This window comes from Magallana gigas, chromosome 4 (genome assembly GCF_963853765.1).
Source record: "Magallana gigas chromosome 4, xbMagGiga1.1, whole genome shotgun sequence".
Lineage (NCBI taxonomy): Eukaryota > Metazoa > Mollusca > Bivalvia > Ostreida > Ostreidae > Magallana > Magallana gigas.
Window position 1 is genome coordinate 51181408 of NC_088856.1, and position 17466 is coordinate 51198873.

Sequence of the window (17466 nt, forward strand, 5' to 3'; positions counted from 1 at the left end):
GTTACTGGATGAAATTAAACCATCCAGCAGAAAGAAAATAATCAGTTTTGTATTATATGTTACTTTTGTCACCAGAAAACAGTGCCTTGTTACTGGTTACAAATGAAATGGGGTAAAAGTCAGGACTAATTTCTGGCCATATCTAATGCATCACACAGTGCCGCCATGCTTTCCGCTATGCATATTTACATGTATTATAAGCAAAAAATCTGTTCCCAATTATTTCAAATCCTAACAGTGATAAGTAAATGTAAAGTTGTCGTTATTTCGTTCTATCTTCATAAAAACGTTTGCACCCGCAGAGAGCGTCGCTAACTTCGATCGACATCGATCTCAGCAAGGGGGAAAGTGTTTAACGGTTAAAGAACTGAACTTATGATTGAGATATATTGAAATTGGGATTATAAATCGGTAATAAATGCATAAATAGAGGGGCAATTACTACTTGTTTTAATATAATGTACCTTCTTCGACACCTCCGCCATTATCGAATGTTGGGGATTTTCCAAGATCTAAAAATAGCACAATTAGTTACCTTGGTTGTGCTATGATTCAATTGTTTATTTGTCGTAAAAATATTGGAAACTTGAGACCAAATGTACTCAAATAAGAAAACAATATGCAGTTAAGCTTGATTGCAAGTCATATACGGAATGTCACATTACTATAACATAGAGAAATCGTATAGTATGCCTCTGAAAATGACTGTGTACACATGTCATGTAAAGAGAGACTGACTGCAAAGTTATAGTGCAGTAATTAATTTTAATTCAATTTGGTGTCAAAACAAGTTTGTTGTAATCGCATATTTCTGCCTGTTTCTTGCCCCCTCCCCCTCCAAAGAGTTTATCTCTGTACAAAGGGAAAAAAAGAAAACAGGTGTTAGAACTGCCTTGTGAATCTATAATTCTTATAAAAGCTTGTGAAGGTCAGCCTCTCAAAAAAGTAGAAAAAACCCAGAAAAATATGAATAAATATACATTTATGAAATACAAATAAAATGGAATAATACTTGTTGGTGTAGATTTCATGAGAATTCATTAATTATAGTACATAACATGCAGTACATTTCATCTTTTGCATGGTTATATTATTTTTACGCGCAGTGATTTCGCGCTGGCTGTTTCGCTGTTACGTCGCACCGTGCACCAACTCTCGCGCAAGTTCATAGTGCGTAGGAATACAAGGTATGCTGATATTTGAGAGCATGTTGGTTTTAAGTGTTTTTGTGTCCTATATAGTTGAATAAATTTACAGTTAATGTACTTCAGTCGTTGGATAAAACAAAGAAAAAAATTGTCTCATATTGGAGTTTGAGTCTGACATCATCATTATTATTTTATGCAGTCTATGATTTTCCTAAAAGCAATGGTGATTTCAACCAATTGATAAAAGAGGCGTCTAGATTTCAATCCTGTCTGTCTCGGTCACTAAGGTTCGACCAATCAACAAATGGGGCATGTTGATATCAGTCCTGTAAGTTTCTATTGATCTATGAATTACATGTAGCTAGTTATTTTCTATAGAGCTATAAATAAACTAAAGTTTCAGTAAGAAACAGAGGGAATCATACTCGATCCATGTAAATATAGACATACCAAACCCGTAAGCCATTATGGCCCTTCAGGCCTTTGATGTTGAAACTAATCATCATTTGCCTTCCTCTGCCGTAGGAGATGGCGACACTCAATTGGTCTGAACCATTTATTCTCTTGAAGATTGCTGTGAAGATTAATTCCCAAATCATCATGCAGATCTTGTGGAGAACCCCTAACCACCCTGCAGATCCTGTGGGGAATCTCAAACCATATACTGCGTGATCCTGTGAAGAGTAATCCCTAACCACCATGCAGATCCTGTGGAGAATCCTTAACCACCATGCAGATCCTGTGGAGAATCCTTAACCACCATGCAGATCCTGTGGGGAATCCCAAACCACTATGCAGATCTTGTGGATATCGAGTCCCAAACCACCATAAAGATCCTTGGGAAAGTTGATTCCTAACCACCATAAAGATCTTATGGATATTTATTTTCTTTACTAAAAGTTAGTTTATCTATTTAGCCAAGTATCATATTTCAAAATTTAGGACAAATCTTATGGTTAATTTGGTGACCTGAGCCAGTCTCCTTAATATAATATGAATTTTCTGATATTAATCATTGACACTGTTTGTGTGGTCTTTTGTTTTTGTTTTGTTATTTTTTTTGGGGGGGGGGGGGGGGGTTGCCTCAATTCTTGATATTTGCAAAAATTTGCAAAAACTCTAGCAGAATATTATGTCAAAACTGAGAAAAAAAATAACGTGTATTTTTAAAACTAATATATTTTCAACTATCACCAATTATTTCCAAATATGATCACAGGTCTGAAAGGCATTTTCTCCCAGCAACTCGATTCTCTGTAGTAGGATGTCATCACTGAGCAGGTGTCAGCTGGTCAAGCATTGGATCTATGACAACGGGTCACACTTTATACGTATAAACAATGCAGGTATAGGTAGAGTGTCACAAAATCAACTAATTTTTAAGTACTAATAGTTATGTAAGAATGTAAGATGATTCTTTATTAGAATCCTGCCTGAATATCAACTTGGTATCATCAGACTAATCAAAGGGAAATAACTCATCCAACAGTGACTGTATTCAAAGAAAGATAACTCATACATTTTACTGGTGAACAAAAAATCAGAAATGCAGTTTTCATATTTTGAATTTTCAACATTAGATATTCTTATTCATAGAAAAAATTTAATCATCAAGTTATCAACAAATATTACTGGTGTTGCAGTTGCTGTCCTAGGACTTTAATAAAGATAAAATCTTGTAATACAGTAATTGCACTAAATATATAATTAGGTTTCTTCACCATGACTTATAATTTTCTGCATTTTTCAGACCCTGCAGACAATAACAGCTTGAAAGTAACAACTACCTACATAGCAATTTAGCTCAGAATCTACAGACTTTCATTGGGAGGTTTGTACCTTAAAACTAATGTTATTTGATCCTTATAAAGCCTATCAAGTTGTTCATAAAATTCATAACTTTTTGTTTATAAATTTTGAAATTATTTTTAAAACAAAATGCTTTCTTTGGTGGTACATGTGGGTGTGATGGTAGCTACCGTTGCAGATAAAAAACATAAATAACCCAGTGGGTAATGTATTTTTTTTTTCTGCAATGATTTCTTCCTTCATAGCACATATGAATCACCAAAAGAAACCATTTTTAGCTCACCTAAGCTAGAAGCTAAAGTGAGCTATTCTGATCATTTTTTTGTCCGACGTATGTCTGTCCATCAGTCGATCTGTCCATATACTTTTTATATTTCAAACTTCTCCAGAACCACTAGGTCAATTTTAACCACACTAAGCACAAGGCATTCTTGGGTAAAGGGGATTAAAGTTTGTTTAAATGAAGGGTTACGTCATCTTTCAAGAGGAGATAATTAAGAATTATTAAAAATGTTTTGGTATTTTTTAATAAGAAATCTTCTACTCAAAAACCGTTCAGCCAGAAAAATTTAACTTGTGCGGAAGCATCCTCAAATAGAGAAGATTTATGTTTCTTCAAAAAATGATCCCTGGGGGTAATTACCTAATCTTATAAGATGGGCCACAATGGGAGTCTAATTTTAACATTGGATTGTATACAGCACAATCTTTGAAATTTTCCTTCTCAAACCATTTGGCCAAAAAAGCTCTAATTTGTGTGGCAGCATTCTCAGGTAGAGTAGAGTTAAATTTGTTTAAATCATGATCCCCGGGGTTAGAGTAGGGCCACATTGGGGGGTCGAATTTTTACGTAGGAAAAGAAAGAAAAATCTCTCAAAACCTTATTCTCAGAAACCAATTGGCCAGAAAATCTGTTAATTGCAATTGTATGGAAGCATCCTCAGATATAGTTGATTCACGTTTTTCAAATCATTAACCTGAAGGTAGGGTGGGACCACATTGGGGTGAGAAGGTCAAATATTTTTAATGGAATATATGGGTCTTTGATATTCTTCTCCTTAAAAACCAATCGGCCAGAAAAGCTGGAACTTGTGTGAAAGCATTCGCAGATTCAGGTTTCTTCAAATCATGAACCTTGAGGGTACGGTGTGGGCCACATAAGGGGGTAGAGTTTTAAGATATTTTTATACTGGACCTCATTTACAAAATTGTTCAAATATTTTGTATATGACTCAATAAAGCTGATTTTATTATGACTGTTTTCTCAGGTGAGCAATGTGGCCCATGGGCCTCTTGTATTAATTATACATGTTTTTACATCTCTCTCTCTCTCTCTTAATTTCTCTCTAAATCTCAGTTATCCATTAAAGGCAAGTGTGCAAGTTACCAGTTTTCTCAGTTAGTACATGTACATTGAATAGAAGGTACAGGAAATTCTTCCATATATGGGTCTTATACAACTGTTTGTAAGTCTGAGGTCAGTCCGTGCTATTTACGGTATGTTGTTAAGTTACAATCCATCACAAAATAATCCAAACTTTGATAAATACGGACTAATACGGGCTGACCTTAGACTTCTAAGTAGTTATAGTAACCATGGTAACCTTAATATATGGAAAAATTGGCTGTTCCTTCTGTGAAACGTGCTGATCGACAATAACGATCAATTTTGAAAATTTTAAAACCATCGAAGGCAATTGAGAGTGATTTATTTTTTCTGCTATTCTCATTGTCTTCTTAACCCACATGACACATGAAAACACGAAAGCATTTCATTTTTTAATTGAGACCCGATTAAGCACTGGATAATACAAATATTTCTTCTGAGTGGTAGATGGTTTTCCTAACTATGAGATGATGTACTTTTATATAGCAGTGTAAAGTTAGGAGAACTTTCTACCTCTGAGAAAAAATGTATGTAATGTCAAGAGCCTATGTTATTGATGTAATCAATCACACTTCATAATTATACAGTTTATTTACATTTATTATTTAATATACACATATAAACAATATACATTGTATTCAAATTTAACATATATTAAATATAATAATATTACACACACAGTTTGATGGCACGCAATGTTTGGAGTTTTAAATCACCACATTTGGTTTGTTCACACCCAATATAAAAAAACAGTTAGTTTACATTTAATGATTAAAACAATCAGTCAGTTGACATACATTATGTAAACACAGTCAGTTATATGTAGTTTGTTACATACAAGATGTAATATAGATTGATGACATGTAAACATGGTATCAAACAAAAATAATTTATTTACATGTAATATTTAGCTGTTGTCACTTTATTTACTTTTTTTAAATGTAATTCAATATCATGAACCATTTGATTATTATAAAACATGGTTTGTTTCATTTGTAATTTCGATTTCCTTCACTAATGTTACATGTAAATAAATAAACAAATAGTTTGATTATTATAAACAAAGTTTGTTTACATGTTATATTGTATTCTCTTCACTGTACCTGTGTACTCAGCCACAAAGAGGTTGTCTCTGGTGTCCACACATAAACCCCATGGAGCCTGTAAATGACAGTTGTCAATGTAGCGGAGGAACTGTCCGTCCTGATCCAGGATGTGGATACGCTTGTTGTTACGGTCTGCTGTCAGGATGCGACCCTGGCTGTCTGTTGTGATGCCGTATGGATCGAATGATCTCTTGGTAGTAGAGGGAGGACCAGTGTAGGTAAACCGGAGTTTCCCGGCCTGATTGACCACCACTACTACACGGGCTTCACGGTCTGACACACATATATCTAGGTTCCTGTTCTCACTGATGTATTTATATCCACCAGATGAATAGAGAGGTTGTCCTTTGTCGTCGTACTGAATACTTTGTTTCTCTGTGGAGCCAGAGTAACACACAACTTTTGTTTGTTTATCATCATCACTGTCCATGACAACCAGGAGGTCATCAGAGGAGGTACTACAGACAGCGCGAGGTATCCACCCCCGTAGTCTGATCACTGTCTTTATCTTTTTATTCTTCACTATGTTCACAGTTCTATCTGTGTAATCAGTATAAACTAGATCCCCACTCCTCGTCACTGCTATGTCCCATGGAACGTTCCCTGACTTGGTTTGGACTAACTTCACTAGTTCCCCACTGAGGTTGTACAGTCTCATGATACTGTCATTATAACCACGCGTCCACATCTCCTCATCACTCAGACAGGACACACTGCGTAATGGATTAAATCCTCCATACTCAGTGTTTATCAGTGTCATGATCCGTGGTACATCAATGAGCGGTCTGTCCGGGGGAGAGAACTCAGCACCGGGAGATTCCATGGTGTAGCCATGTTCTTCTGTTTTGATAGATGACACTGACAGAGAACCAAACTGTTGATAAAGTTGTTCTTTGTTGATCTTCTGAGGTGTAAAACTTGGTAAGGACACTGTGAGTTTAGGAGGCAATCTTCTGAATTCATCATTCCTGGATTTGTAGGCAGAGACACGGCTAACATCATTGGAGTCCAGTAACGTCTTTAGTTCAGTAATGGTCTGTGTGATTTCAGAAATGGTGTGTTTAATTTCATCTTCCTGTTTGTCTAAGACAGCCAGGTGTTTGGTTTCCATTTCCTCCATGTTAGATTTCATGTATCTGATAATGATGTTTATTTCTCTGTGCAAGTCTTCTCCATGTCTGTCGATTTCTGTTGTTAATTTCTTTGAGTTTTCATTCAGAGCAGATTTCTGGTCTGTGGTAATGGATGCAATCTCTTGATATTTAAGATAAATGGTTTTCTCTAGTTCACGTAAATTTTTTTGAATGATTTCTTTTTTGTTGTCCATGGTTTTAGTTATTTCAAAAAAATGATGGTCATTGTGTTCTTCAGAGGAAAGACATGTTGCACAAATAGGAATGCCACATTGTTTACAGTAATGTTCACATATTTTTGAGGGATGTTTTTGACACTTTGGAGTATATCCCCTCTTTTCAAATGGCACCACTTTGTGTTCTTTAGAAAAATCTGATATATGGTCCCCCTCACATGCTTTACACAGATATTTGTTACAAATGACACAGTACATAGGGGGGCCCGGGGTCTCACAAAGATGACACCGTAACACATCCTGAAGGCTGTACTCAGGGTCCATGGTCAGACACTTTGATGGGATTTTAAGAGATATTCTGAAGAAAAAAAAGTCGATCACTTATTATAGTTTATCATACTCCAGTAAATCATTTAATTAATGTCCATCTAATTTGCATGTTGAACGTGCACACGTATACAATAGTTTGAGTTTCTTGATTAAGACCTTTTTAAGTAACGCATTTTTTAATTTATTTTATTTTGAATTTGTGGAAAAATGAAATAGTAATTATTTAAGTTCACTAATTAAAAAACAAACCTTTACAAAAATCCAACATGGCGATTACGGTATTTTTCTTCCTGGTCTTGTTGGCCTTTGTGATCGTCACGTGATTAACTTATATATAAGAGGGGTGGATTTATTTAGGTGGCATAGCTGAGGCAAAATAATTCCCGAATTCGATCCCCTTTGACTTTGGTGCGTTTCCGCCCTCGACAGGGCCGATTTTTTTTATGAGATGAAAAATAATGTGTAAGATGTTTGACTATTCCAGTTTTGTACTAATGCTAGGTCATTTGAATTTTAGTTTTTTTTCGGGGGTGGGGGGATGAAAAGACCTGGGCTTGATTTTCAAGCACTTGTGTAACTTCCACTTAAAACAGTAGCATGCCTTCCTGGATGCATATGTGGTTTATTTTTTTAAATGTCAAGAGGATTTTTGTTAAAAGTTCGTTTTGAATTTATATTACCCCTATATCTAAAGTTGTGCAATTTTGGTAATAATTTATAGTAAAATTTATATTGACACCTACGCCTACTTCCTCGCTTAATTAATAATTAAAACCCGTAATATGGATATTACATAATACGTAGATCAACGTATCAATGTAATAACAAGAATATTAACATAGAAAAATTATTTCTTAAACTAATCAAAAATATAAAAATTTTACGTTTGTAAATAAAGTGAATTGAAGGGAAAAAATATCAATGGTGCCAAAACATTTTAAATATTTAGTCCTTAAACACATATGGGCCTAAACGTTCAGGGCCTAAAATTCCTGCTATCCATTCCTGACAACTTTCGAAAGTGAAGTGGCTTTAATAAATTGCTGCCTGGTCTAAGTCGTCTCTAATTTTTAGTATCAATTATCCATATTCACAAAGTTCACGCATCGACAGATGTCCCATACCACCTTAAGCCCCCCCCCCCCCCACCCCCGAAAGTTCTAAACACAATGTTTTTTTCTGCTTTCCGTCTTGGATTTTGTCCATTTTTCTTTCATGTCGACTGTCTTTCTGTATACAAAATCTTCTGCATTTAGTTTCTACGAATGACCTCAGTAGTCCTGTATATCTCGCTACATGTATCAGATTCAACCAAAATATTGTACTGTAATAAAAAGTTATGCCAAGAATTATTCTTCACACCAAGTCTGGCGGGTGGGGTGAATGATAACATTCAAACCTTATCTCTTTTATTTTCCTTTCTAATTTTACTTATTTGTTCTTCTTTCATATTTTACAGGTACCAATGGCCACACTGGGAGTCCACTGTTGCTGCACCGGAATCCCTGTTTTTATATATTATGAAGAATAAATTATCTATCGTGTTCTTAGTATTTAATGTCTTCTTTTTTGTTTCTCCAAAAACCACTCACACTATCATATTTTAAAATTTTTGTTAAAATTTGTCAAAAAGTGATGGAAAAAAAGGACTGCATAATCGTCACAATATACATATATTAACTATAAGACGGTATGATTTATCAAAATAATAATACAGCTGTCATAAGAACATAATTTTTCTTAGATATCATGTAGTGTTGTCTTATAAAGTATGTGTCAGTCAGTTCTAAACCTTTAACCCCCCCCCCCCCCCAATTAAAATCCTATAATTGTTAATGATTGAATGAATGTATTTTGAATTATGATTGTAAAGTTAAGGATTCCCACAGAAAGCCTTACACGACTTAAAGCTTAAATTCAATTAAAATCGAAATCTAATATCTACATTTACAAACATCTAAATGGCAATATTTTGCATACAGTATTTGTTGAAAAAATTGTAACCTAAACTTTCAATTATATTTTATCTATTCTGCTATTCTCCACTTAAATACTTAGTACCGTTCAATTCAAGTACATGTTTATAATAACAATCATCTGACCGCAATCGGATTAAAATCAGATCCTTGATCCGCTCCTTTTTTTCTGTTGTCGTAACACCTCGTGTAGCGATGATAAAATAAGGAGCGGATCGAGGATCTGATTTTAATCAGATTCTATCTGCTCGTTGAAAAAGGCTGTAAAATGTGAATACTAAATGTGTTTTTTCATGTAAGTACATGTATATTCAAGTAAAACCATGTACGAAATAAATAATTAATTAGTTTTTTTAAACATACTTAATACATATGGTTACATGTACATTGAAATGCACGAAAAATCAAAAGTAAAATCAAAGAAAATAAATCTGATCGAAAAATTCTTTCTTTTATTCAAAATTAGTATGTCTGGGTGACGAGTTTTATAAATTCCAAATAAAAATTTCTTATCATGGAAAGCAGCCACTCGAGAAAGCAACTAGCATTTAAAGATACAGTGCACAATTCAAAACTTTTGAATGTAATGAAAATACTAGTTGGCTTTGTATAATTTATGTTTTAAATATTACAATTAATAATCATGAAAAGAGTGGAAAAAAGCAATGGAGAATTGTCTTACACTATTTCTGTTCTAAAATTATCCCAATATTTTGTAAACACAATTTATCTAATATTGATTTGTGATTTTGGTAATAGAGTTCCAATTCAACTATGGTAGCATTATATTTACCGTAACATGATTTGGATGCTTCCACATTCATGTTGCATTTTCAAAATGATTCAGATGAAAAATCTCCCTTCATTACCCCGGTATATGCATATACATATATTTACATTCCACATATATTTTGCATGTAAAGCTACCGCAGATATAGCACCATAACACAGACAGGGTACTAATAGGTTAAATCACGAGTTTTAATTGTGACGTCACAAACGTTTAACGCTGCTAAATACAACGTCACAAGCGAAAATCAAAGTTACTGTGGCTCTTCCATTAATTTGAACTTACCCATAGGATAATACAATAATTTTGAGGTATAATTCGCATTTGCGTACAAGACAAGAAGGTAAAAAAAATGTAAATATAAGCATTAAATCCTTATTTTTTGAAAGATATAGTCTCATAACTGCAACGGTGTGTGCAAACAAATTTTCATAACGCGCTAACGCGCGTTATTCAATTTGTATGCACACACCGTTGCAGTTATGAGACTATATCCTTCAAAAAATAAGGATTCAATACTTAAATAATACTGGTTATATGGACATTAGGCACCATACGTATGCATATAGGAGACCAAAGCACCTGTGCATGGTCTTAGTAAGCAAGGACCATAATTAACATTGAAATAAACCAAGTGAAAAATTCATTAATTTTTCAACATTTTATTGTACAAAAATTTGTAGGGTATCAAAAACACATCACAGCATTTTCATCTTGTTTAATTTCTTGGAATACATTACAGCTATGAAACAAAAAAATCTTTGTTCACAACTTTCATATGATTGGTTGTCATTTTGCATTAGTTTTCCCAATCAAAACCTCACAATGCTCTCAGTTTACAGCTCTCTCAGTCTATGACATCACATTAAGCAATCCTGATCCAATAGGAATTGAGGACTGTCATACCATTCTGAGAGCTCCATCCAATCGAATTGTTTCACCATTCAGATAAGGATTTTTAACAATTGCTTGACACATCTGTGCAAATTCATCGAGTTTTCCAAGTCTCTGAGGAAAAGCAACTGTTTTGGTCAGGGCATCAATTGCTTTCTGTAGCAAGGCTGCTAGCAAAGGAGTGTCGAATACACCTAGAAATAAAATGGTCAACAGCCCCATTGAAATTTCATTGAACATACATGTATGTCAAACGTAACATTGTTCACCCGATCAGAGCGTAAAATTACATAATTACGTCAACCAATCAATTATTAAAATCACACTATGACGTCAACCAATCATAGAGTTATCAAATTCTGAAATCATCCAATCAAAGACTTAAACATATGTACTACACAATGACATTATCCAATTAGAGATAAATGTCGCACATGATGTTGACCAGTCGTCATCACAACATTACCAGTAGACATTGTACACCAAAATGACGATATTTGGCATACAGTATTTATTTAGTTGAAAAAGTTGTAACCAAAACTTTCAATTATATTATATCTAATCTTGTATTATCCACTTAAAAACTAAGTACTGTTCAATTCAAGTACGTGTATATAATATGAATCATCTGACGGGAATCGGATTAAAATCAGATCTTTGATCCGTTCCTTTTTTTCTATTGTCGTAACACCTCGTGTAGCGACGATACAAAAAGGAGCGGATCGAGGATCTGATTTTAATCAGATTGTATCCAACCGTTAAAATAGGCTGTAAAATGTAACTCCCAAACATCTTGAGCTAGAGATTGTGTCATTCCTGCGACTGCAGCCTTACTTGCTGCATAAGCCACCTGACTTATCTGTCCGTCAAATGCAGCAACGCTGGAGGAGTTGATGATTACCCCTCGGGCCTTGTCCTCATTGGGCTCGTTCTGTGCCATTAGAATCACCAACTGACGTATCATGTTAAAAGTTCCTAATGTGTTAACCTAAAAAAAAAATACAATATCAATGTGTACTGGAAATATAAAGTTGTAAACAGAGAAACATTTTCTTAATAGGTTGATTCCTCAATTATTATTTAATTATTGGATTCACCCGGAGTTTGTAGACATTATTTACTAATACAAATAATGGAGTTTAAAGTATTGCATGGATGTATGTTCTTTTAACCCACCCCTTCAAAAGTTTTTTTTATTGTGAATGCCAAAGTGTCATAATACTAAATATATCTCAATGTCGGGGTGAATCTGTTTTGGGGTAATTTGTCCGTTTTTAGAATGCCTTGTTTTGTAACAGTGTTTTGAGCATGCAGCTTTATTCATAGAATATTTGATCAAGAAAATTATCTACTGCGATATCCATCAAATTGACATGCATATGCATAATAATTACAGTATTGCTTTACAGCATCAATTAACTTCCTCTACAACTAGACCAAGCAACTTCAACAAACATTATCATTAGACGACATCATGGACTCCCAACATGGAAACTTCAACACATGTTTATGTTCACTTAATACATGTATGTTGTTTTGTTTTAACTTATTTACTGTAAAGGTTATATATGGCTTGTATGATATTTGGCGGATATTGGTTTTTCAAGAAGTTAGCGTAGAGTTGGATGAAATGATTTCTGGATGCACCTCTGTTATGCATAAACAAATGACATTTTATGGTGATAAACTTGATTTAGCGGAAGTCACTAAAAACACTAAAAAGAATGCATAGACAAATGTAATATGTCTACATTTACAGTAAATTGTGCAATATTTGTATGAATAATTTTTACTTTTGCATTCGATGCAGTGCCAACCTTTTTTTCCTTTGATATGGTATATTAAAGAGAAAATGGAAAATCAGTACATAGAAATTAAAATTGTAAATGAATAAGGCATCATGGAGCCCACAACACCATGTTTACTTTAAAGCTGGTAGTTTTGTTAATTAAATAAGGTTGTGGAATTTGTATGAATATTTGTAAATTTTCCTTCTGATGCAGTTTCCACCTTTAACACATTTTCGATCTCATCAAGGGGTATAGGGGTTCTTCTGTAGGGTATAGGTTAACAGAATAGAACTTAATTCTATATCGGATTCCATGAGTTTGTCACAACACAAAGTGGCCAAAATAATAACCACACTTATCCAGAATTTACAGGTAATATTAAGATTGGTTCTGTCTTGTCCTTTTTTGGTTCTTTCCTATGTAATGTGCAATGTGCACTCGTTAATTATTATGGTTTATTTGATAAGTCTATCATTCAACAATCAACTTTAAGGTTCTTGAATATCAATTGATTATGCTTTACGTGACTGTGTTTATTGTTCATTAAAGAGATATAACAAATAGACATTGTTCTTTTACAGCAAAGTAAACGGGTAACAAAGATCTTAGATAACAGGGATTGTTCAGGTTTAAATGCTGATGGACAACTATTTTGTTTTAAATTACCACCATATAAAATGATAAAGCAATAAAATGATTCAACAAAAACCCTCATCAATTTGATTTAATAAGACAAATAATGAACATTTATAGTTTGATGTAAGGCATTTAAACAAAAATCAAATTGAAAAGCCATTTAAATCAAGACAAAATGAGACCGAGATTTTCAGTTAGGATTGTTGTATGTTTTTTCTCATACCTGCAGTTTGGCACCTTGGTATTGAAGAATTAAAGAAACGGTCTTTACCAGCAAGCAGATGATAGCAAGAACATACTTTTCTGGATTGTATTTTTTTCCCACATTATCATACTTTTCATTTAAATTCTCTCTCTCTCTCTCTCTCTCTCTCTCTCTTTCTCTCTCTCTCTCTCTCTCTCTCTGCGTATCGCCAATTTTTAAAAGTTAGCTGTTGCACAAATTGAATAGTTTGTTCAGGTACGTAGCATCAGGGGGGGGGGGGGGGACACAGCCCCCCCCCCTCCACACACTTTTTCTCGCAGCAACTATTTTTTTTTAATTTATATATAAAAAATTGAATTATCATGGAGTGCCCCCAACCCCCACCCCCCCCCACACTTTTTTTGGGAGTATGTAAAAATTGGTATGAAAATAAGGAAATTAGGAGTGAAATTGAAGTTATAGATATACTATGCATTCATTTTAGCTTTAAACCTTGAATTATCACTTTAACGTTCAAAATGTAAACAAAAGCTTTGTTTACGTACCAAAGAATTTAAGCTCTGTAACTGCCTTATAACTCAACAACTGAAACCCAAATTTTGGTTGCCTATCAATAATGCCTTTCTGAAGCATTGTAAACATTAGAATTGAAAAACATTTTTAATCAAAATCGTGACCACGCCCCTTAAATATTTGCAGAAAACCTTGTTTTCTAAACATAATATACCGTTTGGCGCCTCTGATGTAAACACGACACTAAGATATTTATATTCATTTGTTGTGTTAATTATTTGGTGTTTGTAATAAAATATGCACAAAGTGACATCAACTTTTACCATTTTACAGATGCAAAATGCTTTGTTTTACTTCGTTTTGAGTAAACAAAAAGTCCAAAGGATTTGGTTTCATCTTTAGTTAAGTATAATTGTATTTTGAGCTTTCCTCGTCAGTTTATGAAATGTTTAATTAACAAAGTTTTGTTGTGATCAACAGATTCTGATATTCCGACAGTTAATTTTCTGCACCCGTTTACCTAAATGTATTTTCTTTAATCGTATTCAACATTTTATTTTGTTCTGAATTATGTGGTGACAATGAGTTTATTCATCTAAAATATAATTGTAAAGAATTTGATTAAAGACTTCTTAGCTTATTATATGTCTTTCTACAATACGCAAAAGCATGTTTTAATTCACTGTTGTTTGGATGTCTATTAAACCAAATTACTTACTTTTTGGCGTGGTAGAGAACACTCATTTGACACGTTTTTTGATTTTTTTTTTATTTTTTGTGGTGTTTTTGTAAATCTTGTAGTTCTGAATGGAACACTTTCATTTCCTCCATTAAGGCTCCTGGTATGCCGGGTTTTTTTTATATTAATTTCCCGTTTTAACACAAGATTAGGTGAAATAAAATATATCTTAAAAAGTATTCACACTTTATCAATTTTTGCGAGGAAATTATATGTCAAATTTGAATCTGTTATTTCCGTAATTTATTTTAAAGGTGATGGACCTCTTATGCATTTTTATATATTATAAACCAAACATATCTTTATATTTAATACATTTCTGTCGTTCTGTTCGAAAAAAGAGAATTGATAGATCTGGGGGGAGAGAGAGAGAGAGAGAGAGAGAGAGAGAGAGAGAGAGAGAGAGAGAGAGAGAGAGAGAGTTGGTTAGTTAGTTGGTTGTGCAATAATATACAATGTAAGAAAGAATTCTAAATTAACATCAAACATGAAGCATGAAGGAAAAGAGAACTGTGAATTCAGTTGTGTGAGATACCGATATTTTACAGTTTTTGCTCGTTTTATGATACAAGAGGATATTAAATAAATCAAATTTTTTTTTGAAACATGATCTTTCTTTCAAAGTACATTTCATTTAATGACAGGTAATATATATATATATATATATATATATATATATATATATATATATATATATATATATATATATATATATATATATATATATATATACCGATATATATGAATATGATATATATGAATCAGTGGGCCTCTGGTTTGAGTGGAGACCTGGTAGCGGTAGACAAGTCCGGATATCCGATCTACGAGCTGATTTCCGCCCAGACACTTCCGGAACTCCCGCCTTCCATCCTGTTTCCTTTGGTCCAAACCGTAAAAAGCGCAGTGGAGGAGTACTATAAATTCAACATCTACAGAGGGTGTACCAATCTGGACTCTCCCAACTTTAGTTTTATTGCGAATGTTGACGACGGAACATGTGAGAGTCCGGAAACCAACTACACCTTCGGGGGAGTTTATCAGCAATGCAAACAGTCGGGGCAACTCAGTCAGAATCTCTGTAACGGACTTGTCCAGAAAAATCCTCTCACTGGAGCTCAGTCCTGCCCCAGCGGTTATGAGAGTGTTCTACTGAACGAAGGCACAAGATCTGCCACCGAAACCCGGAGAAGCTGCCATGATTGTGGATTTTTGTGGCTGTCTACCTGTTGTGACAATTACAATGTCTACGGTAGCGCTAAATATCAGTCATTTTGGTGCGTCGCGCAAGGTCACGTGGATCAGCAATCTGGATTCCAGTTTGGCGGGATATATACAAACAAGATCGATAATCCGCTGACCCAGTCCCGCGGGTGTCCCCTCTATTTCTACCCCCTGAAACTCGGTCTCGGTATGCAGGTCTGTGTCAGTGATGACTATGAGCTAGGGTTTCGCTTCTCCGTACCTTTCGCTGGTTTGTTTAGTTGTATGACCGGAAATCCACTCGCCGTTCATCAGGATACGTCGTTTAAAAATTCAGATATGTTGCACTCTCTCTCCTCTTACCTTAAAGCGTCGAATAACTGGCCGCGGGGTTGCCCGACTGGGTACAGCATGCACTTAGCAACGATAGAAAACTCCTGTGAAATCAACTACTGTGTGAAAGCTAACGCCTTCTCCTACAAAAGACTTCCGCCCGTCAGACGTCCGCCATTTATGGATTTGCCGGGAGACGCCTATGTGGATTCTGGAATTTCCGAGGAATACATGATCAGCACGGGCGGGGAGACTTGGACCGACCTAACTCTGGCGAACCAGCCCAATTCCGCGAAAGAAGCAGACCGCGGGGGCGACTCCCAAGGGAACGAAGACCGTATCTCTTCCGGTTCCACTGCAGCCATCGCCATAGTGATCACATTGGTTATCTTGGCAACCGTAACCATGGTTATGGTCATGTATAGAAGACATCAAAGGTCAAGACGCCCGTATCACAGAATGCCAAACCCGGAAACTGGTGCTGAGAATCGACGAGAATACGGAGCGACTGGACACACTGAAGACTCCCCCCAAACAGCGTGAGCGGACTAAATACACAACGTCCTGGCCAAGGAGTACTGTCCTTTTACAAAAATTTAGATGATTAGGAAACAAAATTTATAAATGAAAATTGATTGTCATGTACAGACTTTGATTTGCAATCATCTAACTTTGTACCTAACAGGAAACATACATATACTATTTCTTTCTTTTTTTTTTCTTTGCAGGGCACTTACTTTAGTTGTTTAAGTTGTTTTCTTTTTTTTGTTTTTGTTTTTTTTTTTAACAAATATTTTATATTTTTTTATAGCTTTTCTATCCAATGAGCAGTTTAGATGACTCAGTGTGATGTCTTTGTGATATCTGTAGTTTGTGATATCTGTAGTTTGAGTACTAACACCACACCATCATTAACGGTTTTCTTGAAATCTCACTTCGAAAGTGTTCAGGTCTTTAACACATTTCATCATTTGATGTTTAGCTAATGACAATTTTCAATATTTACATGGAATCAGTTTATATTAAACGTTGTTTCATTCATACATTTTGTTTGTCTGATTTTGTTGAATGTTGTAACTACTGAGTCACCCATTCGAGCAGCTTAATATTCATACATTTACGGTATCTTCTGTAGGTTTTTAGTCCCAAAACGGATTAATTGATAAATTATATATATATATATATATATATATATATATATATATATATATATATATATATATATATTCTCCACCTACATACTGTTCAATTCAAGTGAATGTATATAATAAGAAAAATCTGACTGATGTCTGATTAAAATC

The 17466-nt window shown here is 34.5% G+C and overlaps 3 protein-coding genes and 1 long non-coding RNA gene across 4 annotated transcripts in view; 2 read left to right on the top strand and 2 right to left on the bottom strand.

Moving 5' to 3' along the window:
* The window catches only part of LOC105342786 (tyramine beta-hydroxylase), a 266828-nt gene that overhangs the window by 240105 nt on the left and 9257 nt on the right, over positions 1-17466 (bottom strand). The gene's annotated exons all lie outside the window — the stretch shown is intronic.
* On the top strand, positions 1694-8774 carry LOC117682078 (uncharacterized). Its single transcript, XR_010713362.1, has 4 exons — positions 1694-2047; positions 2368-2494; positions 2899-2979; positions 8549-8774. It is a non-coding gene; the product is annotated as an uncharacterized lncRNA (long non-coding RNA).
* Positions 4917-7589, bottom strand: LOC136274912 (E3 ubiquitin-protein ligase TRIM71-like). The gene is made up of 2 exons (XM_066082804.1): positions 7339-7589; positions 4917-7117 (listed from the first exon to the last, which is right to left on the bottom strand). The coding sequence occupies exon 2, from the start codon at positions 7081-7083 to the stop codon at positions 5416-5418; it is 1668 nt and encodes a 555-aa protein (XP_065938876.1). The 5' UTR covers positions 7084-7117; positions 7339-7589; the 3' UTR covers positions 4917-5415.
* On the top strand, positions 15389-17208 carry LOC136274913 (macrophage-expressed gene 1 protein-like). Its single transcript, XM_066082805.1, has one exon. The coding sequence runs from the start codon at positions 15389-15391 to the stop codon at positions 16706-16708; it is 1320 nt and encodes a 439-aa protein (XP_065938877.1). The 3' UTR covers positions 16709-17208.

Bases quoted from the DNA above. Each gene is read 5' to 3' on its own strand.
- LOC136274912 (XM_066082804.1), bottom strand. From the start codon at position 7,083: ATGGACCCTGAGTACAGCCTTCAGGATGTGTTACGGTGTCATCTTTGT.
- LOC136274913 (XM_066082805.1), top strand. From the start codon at position 15,389: ATGAATCAGTGGGCCTCTGGTTTGAGTGGAGACCTGGTAGCGGTAGAC.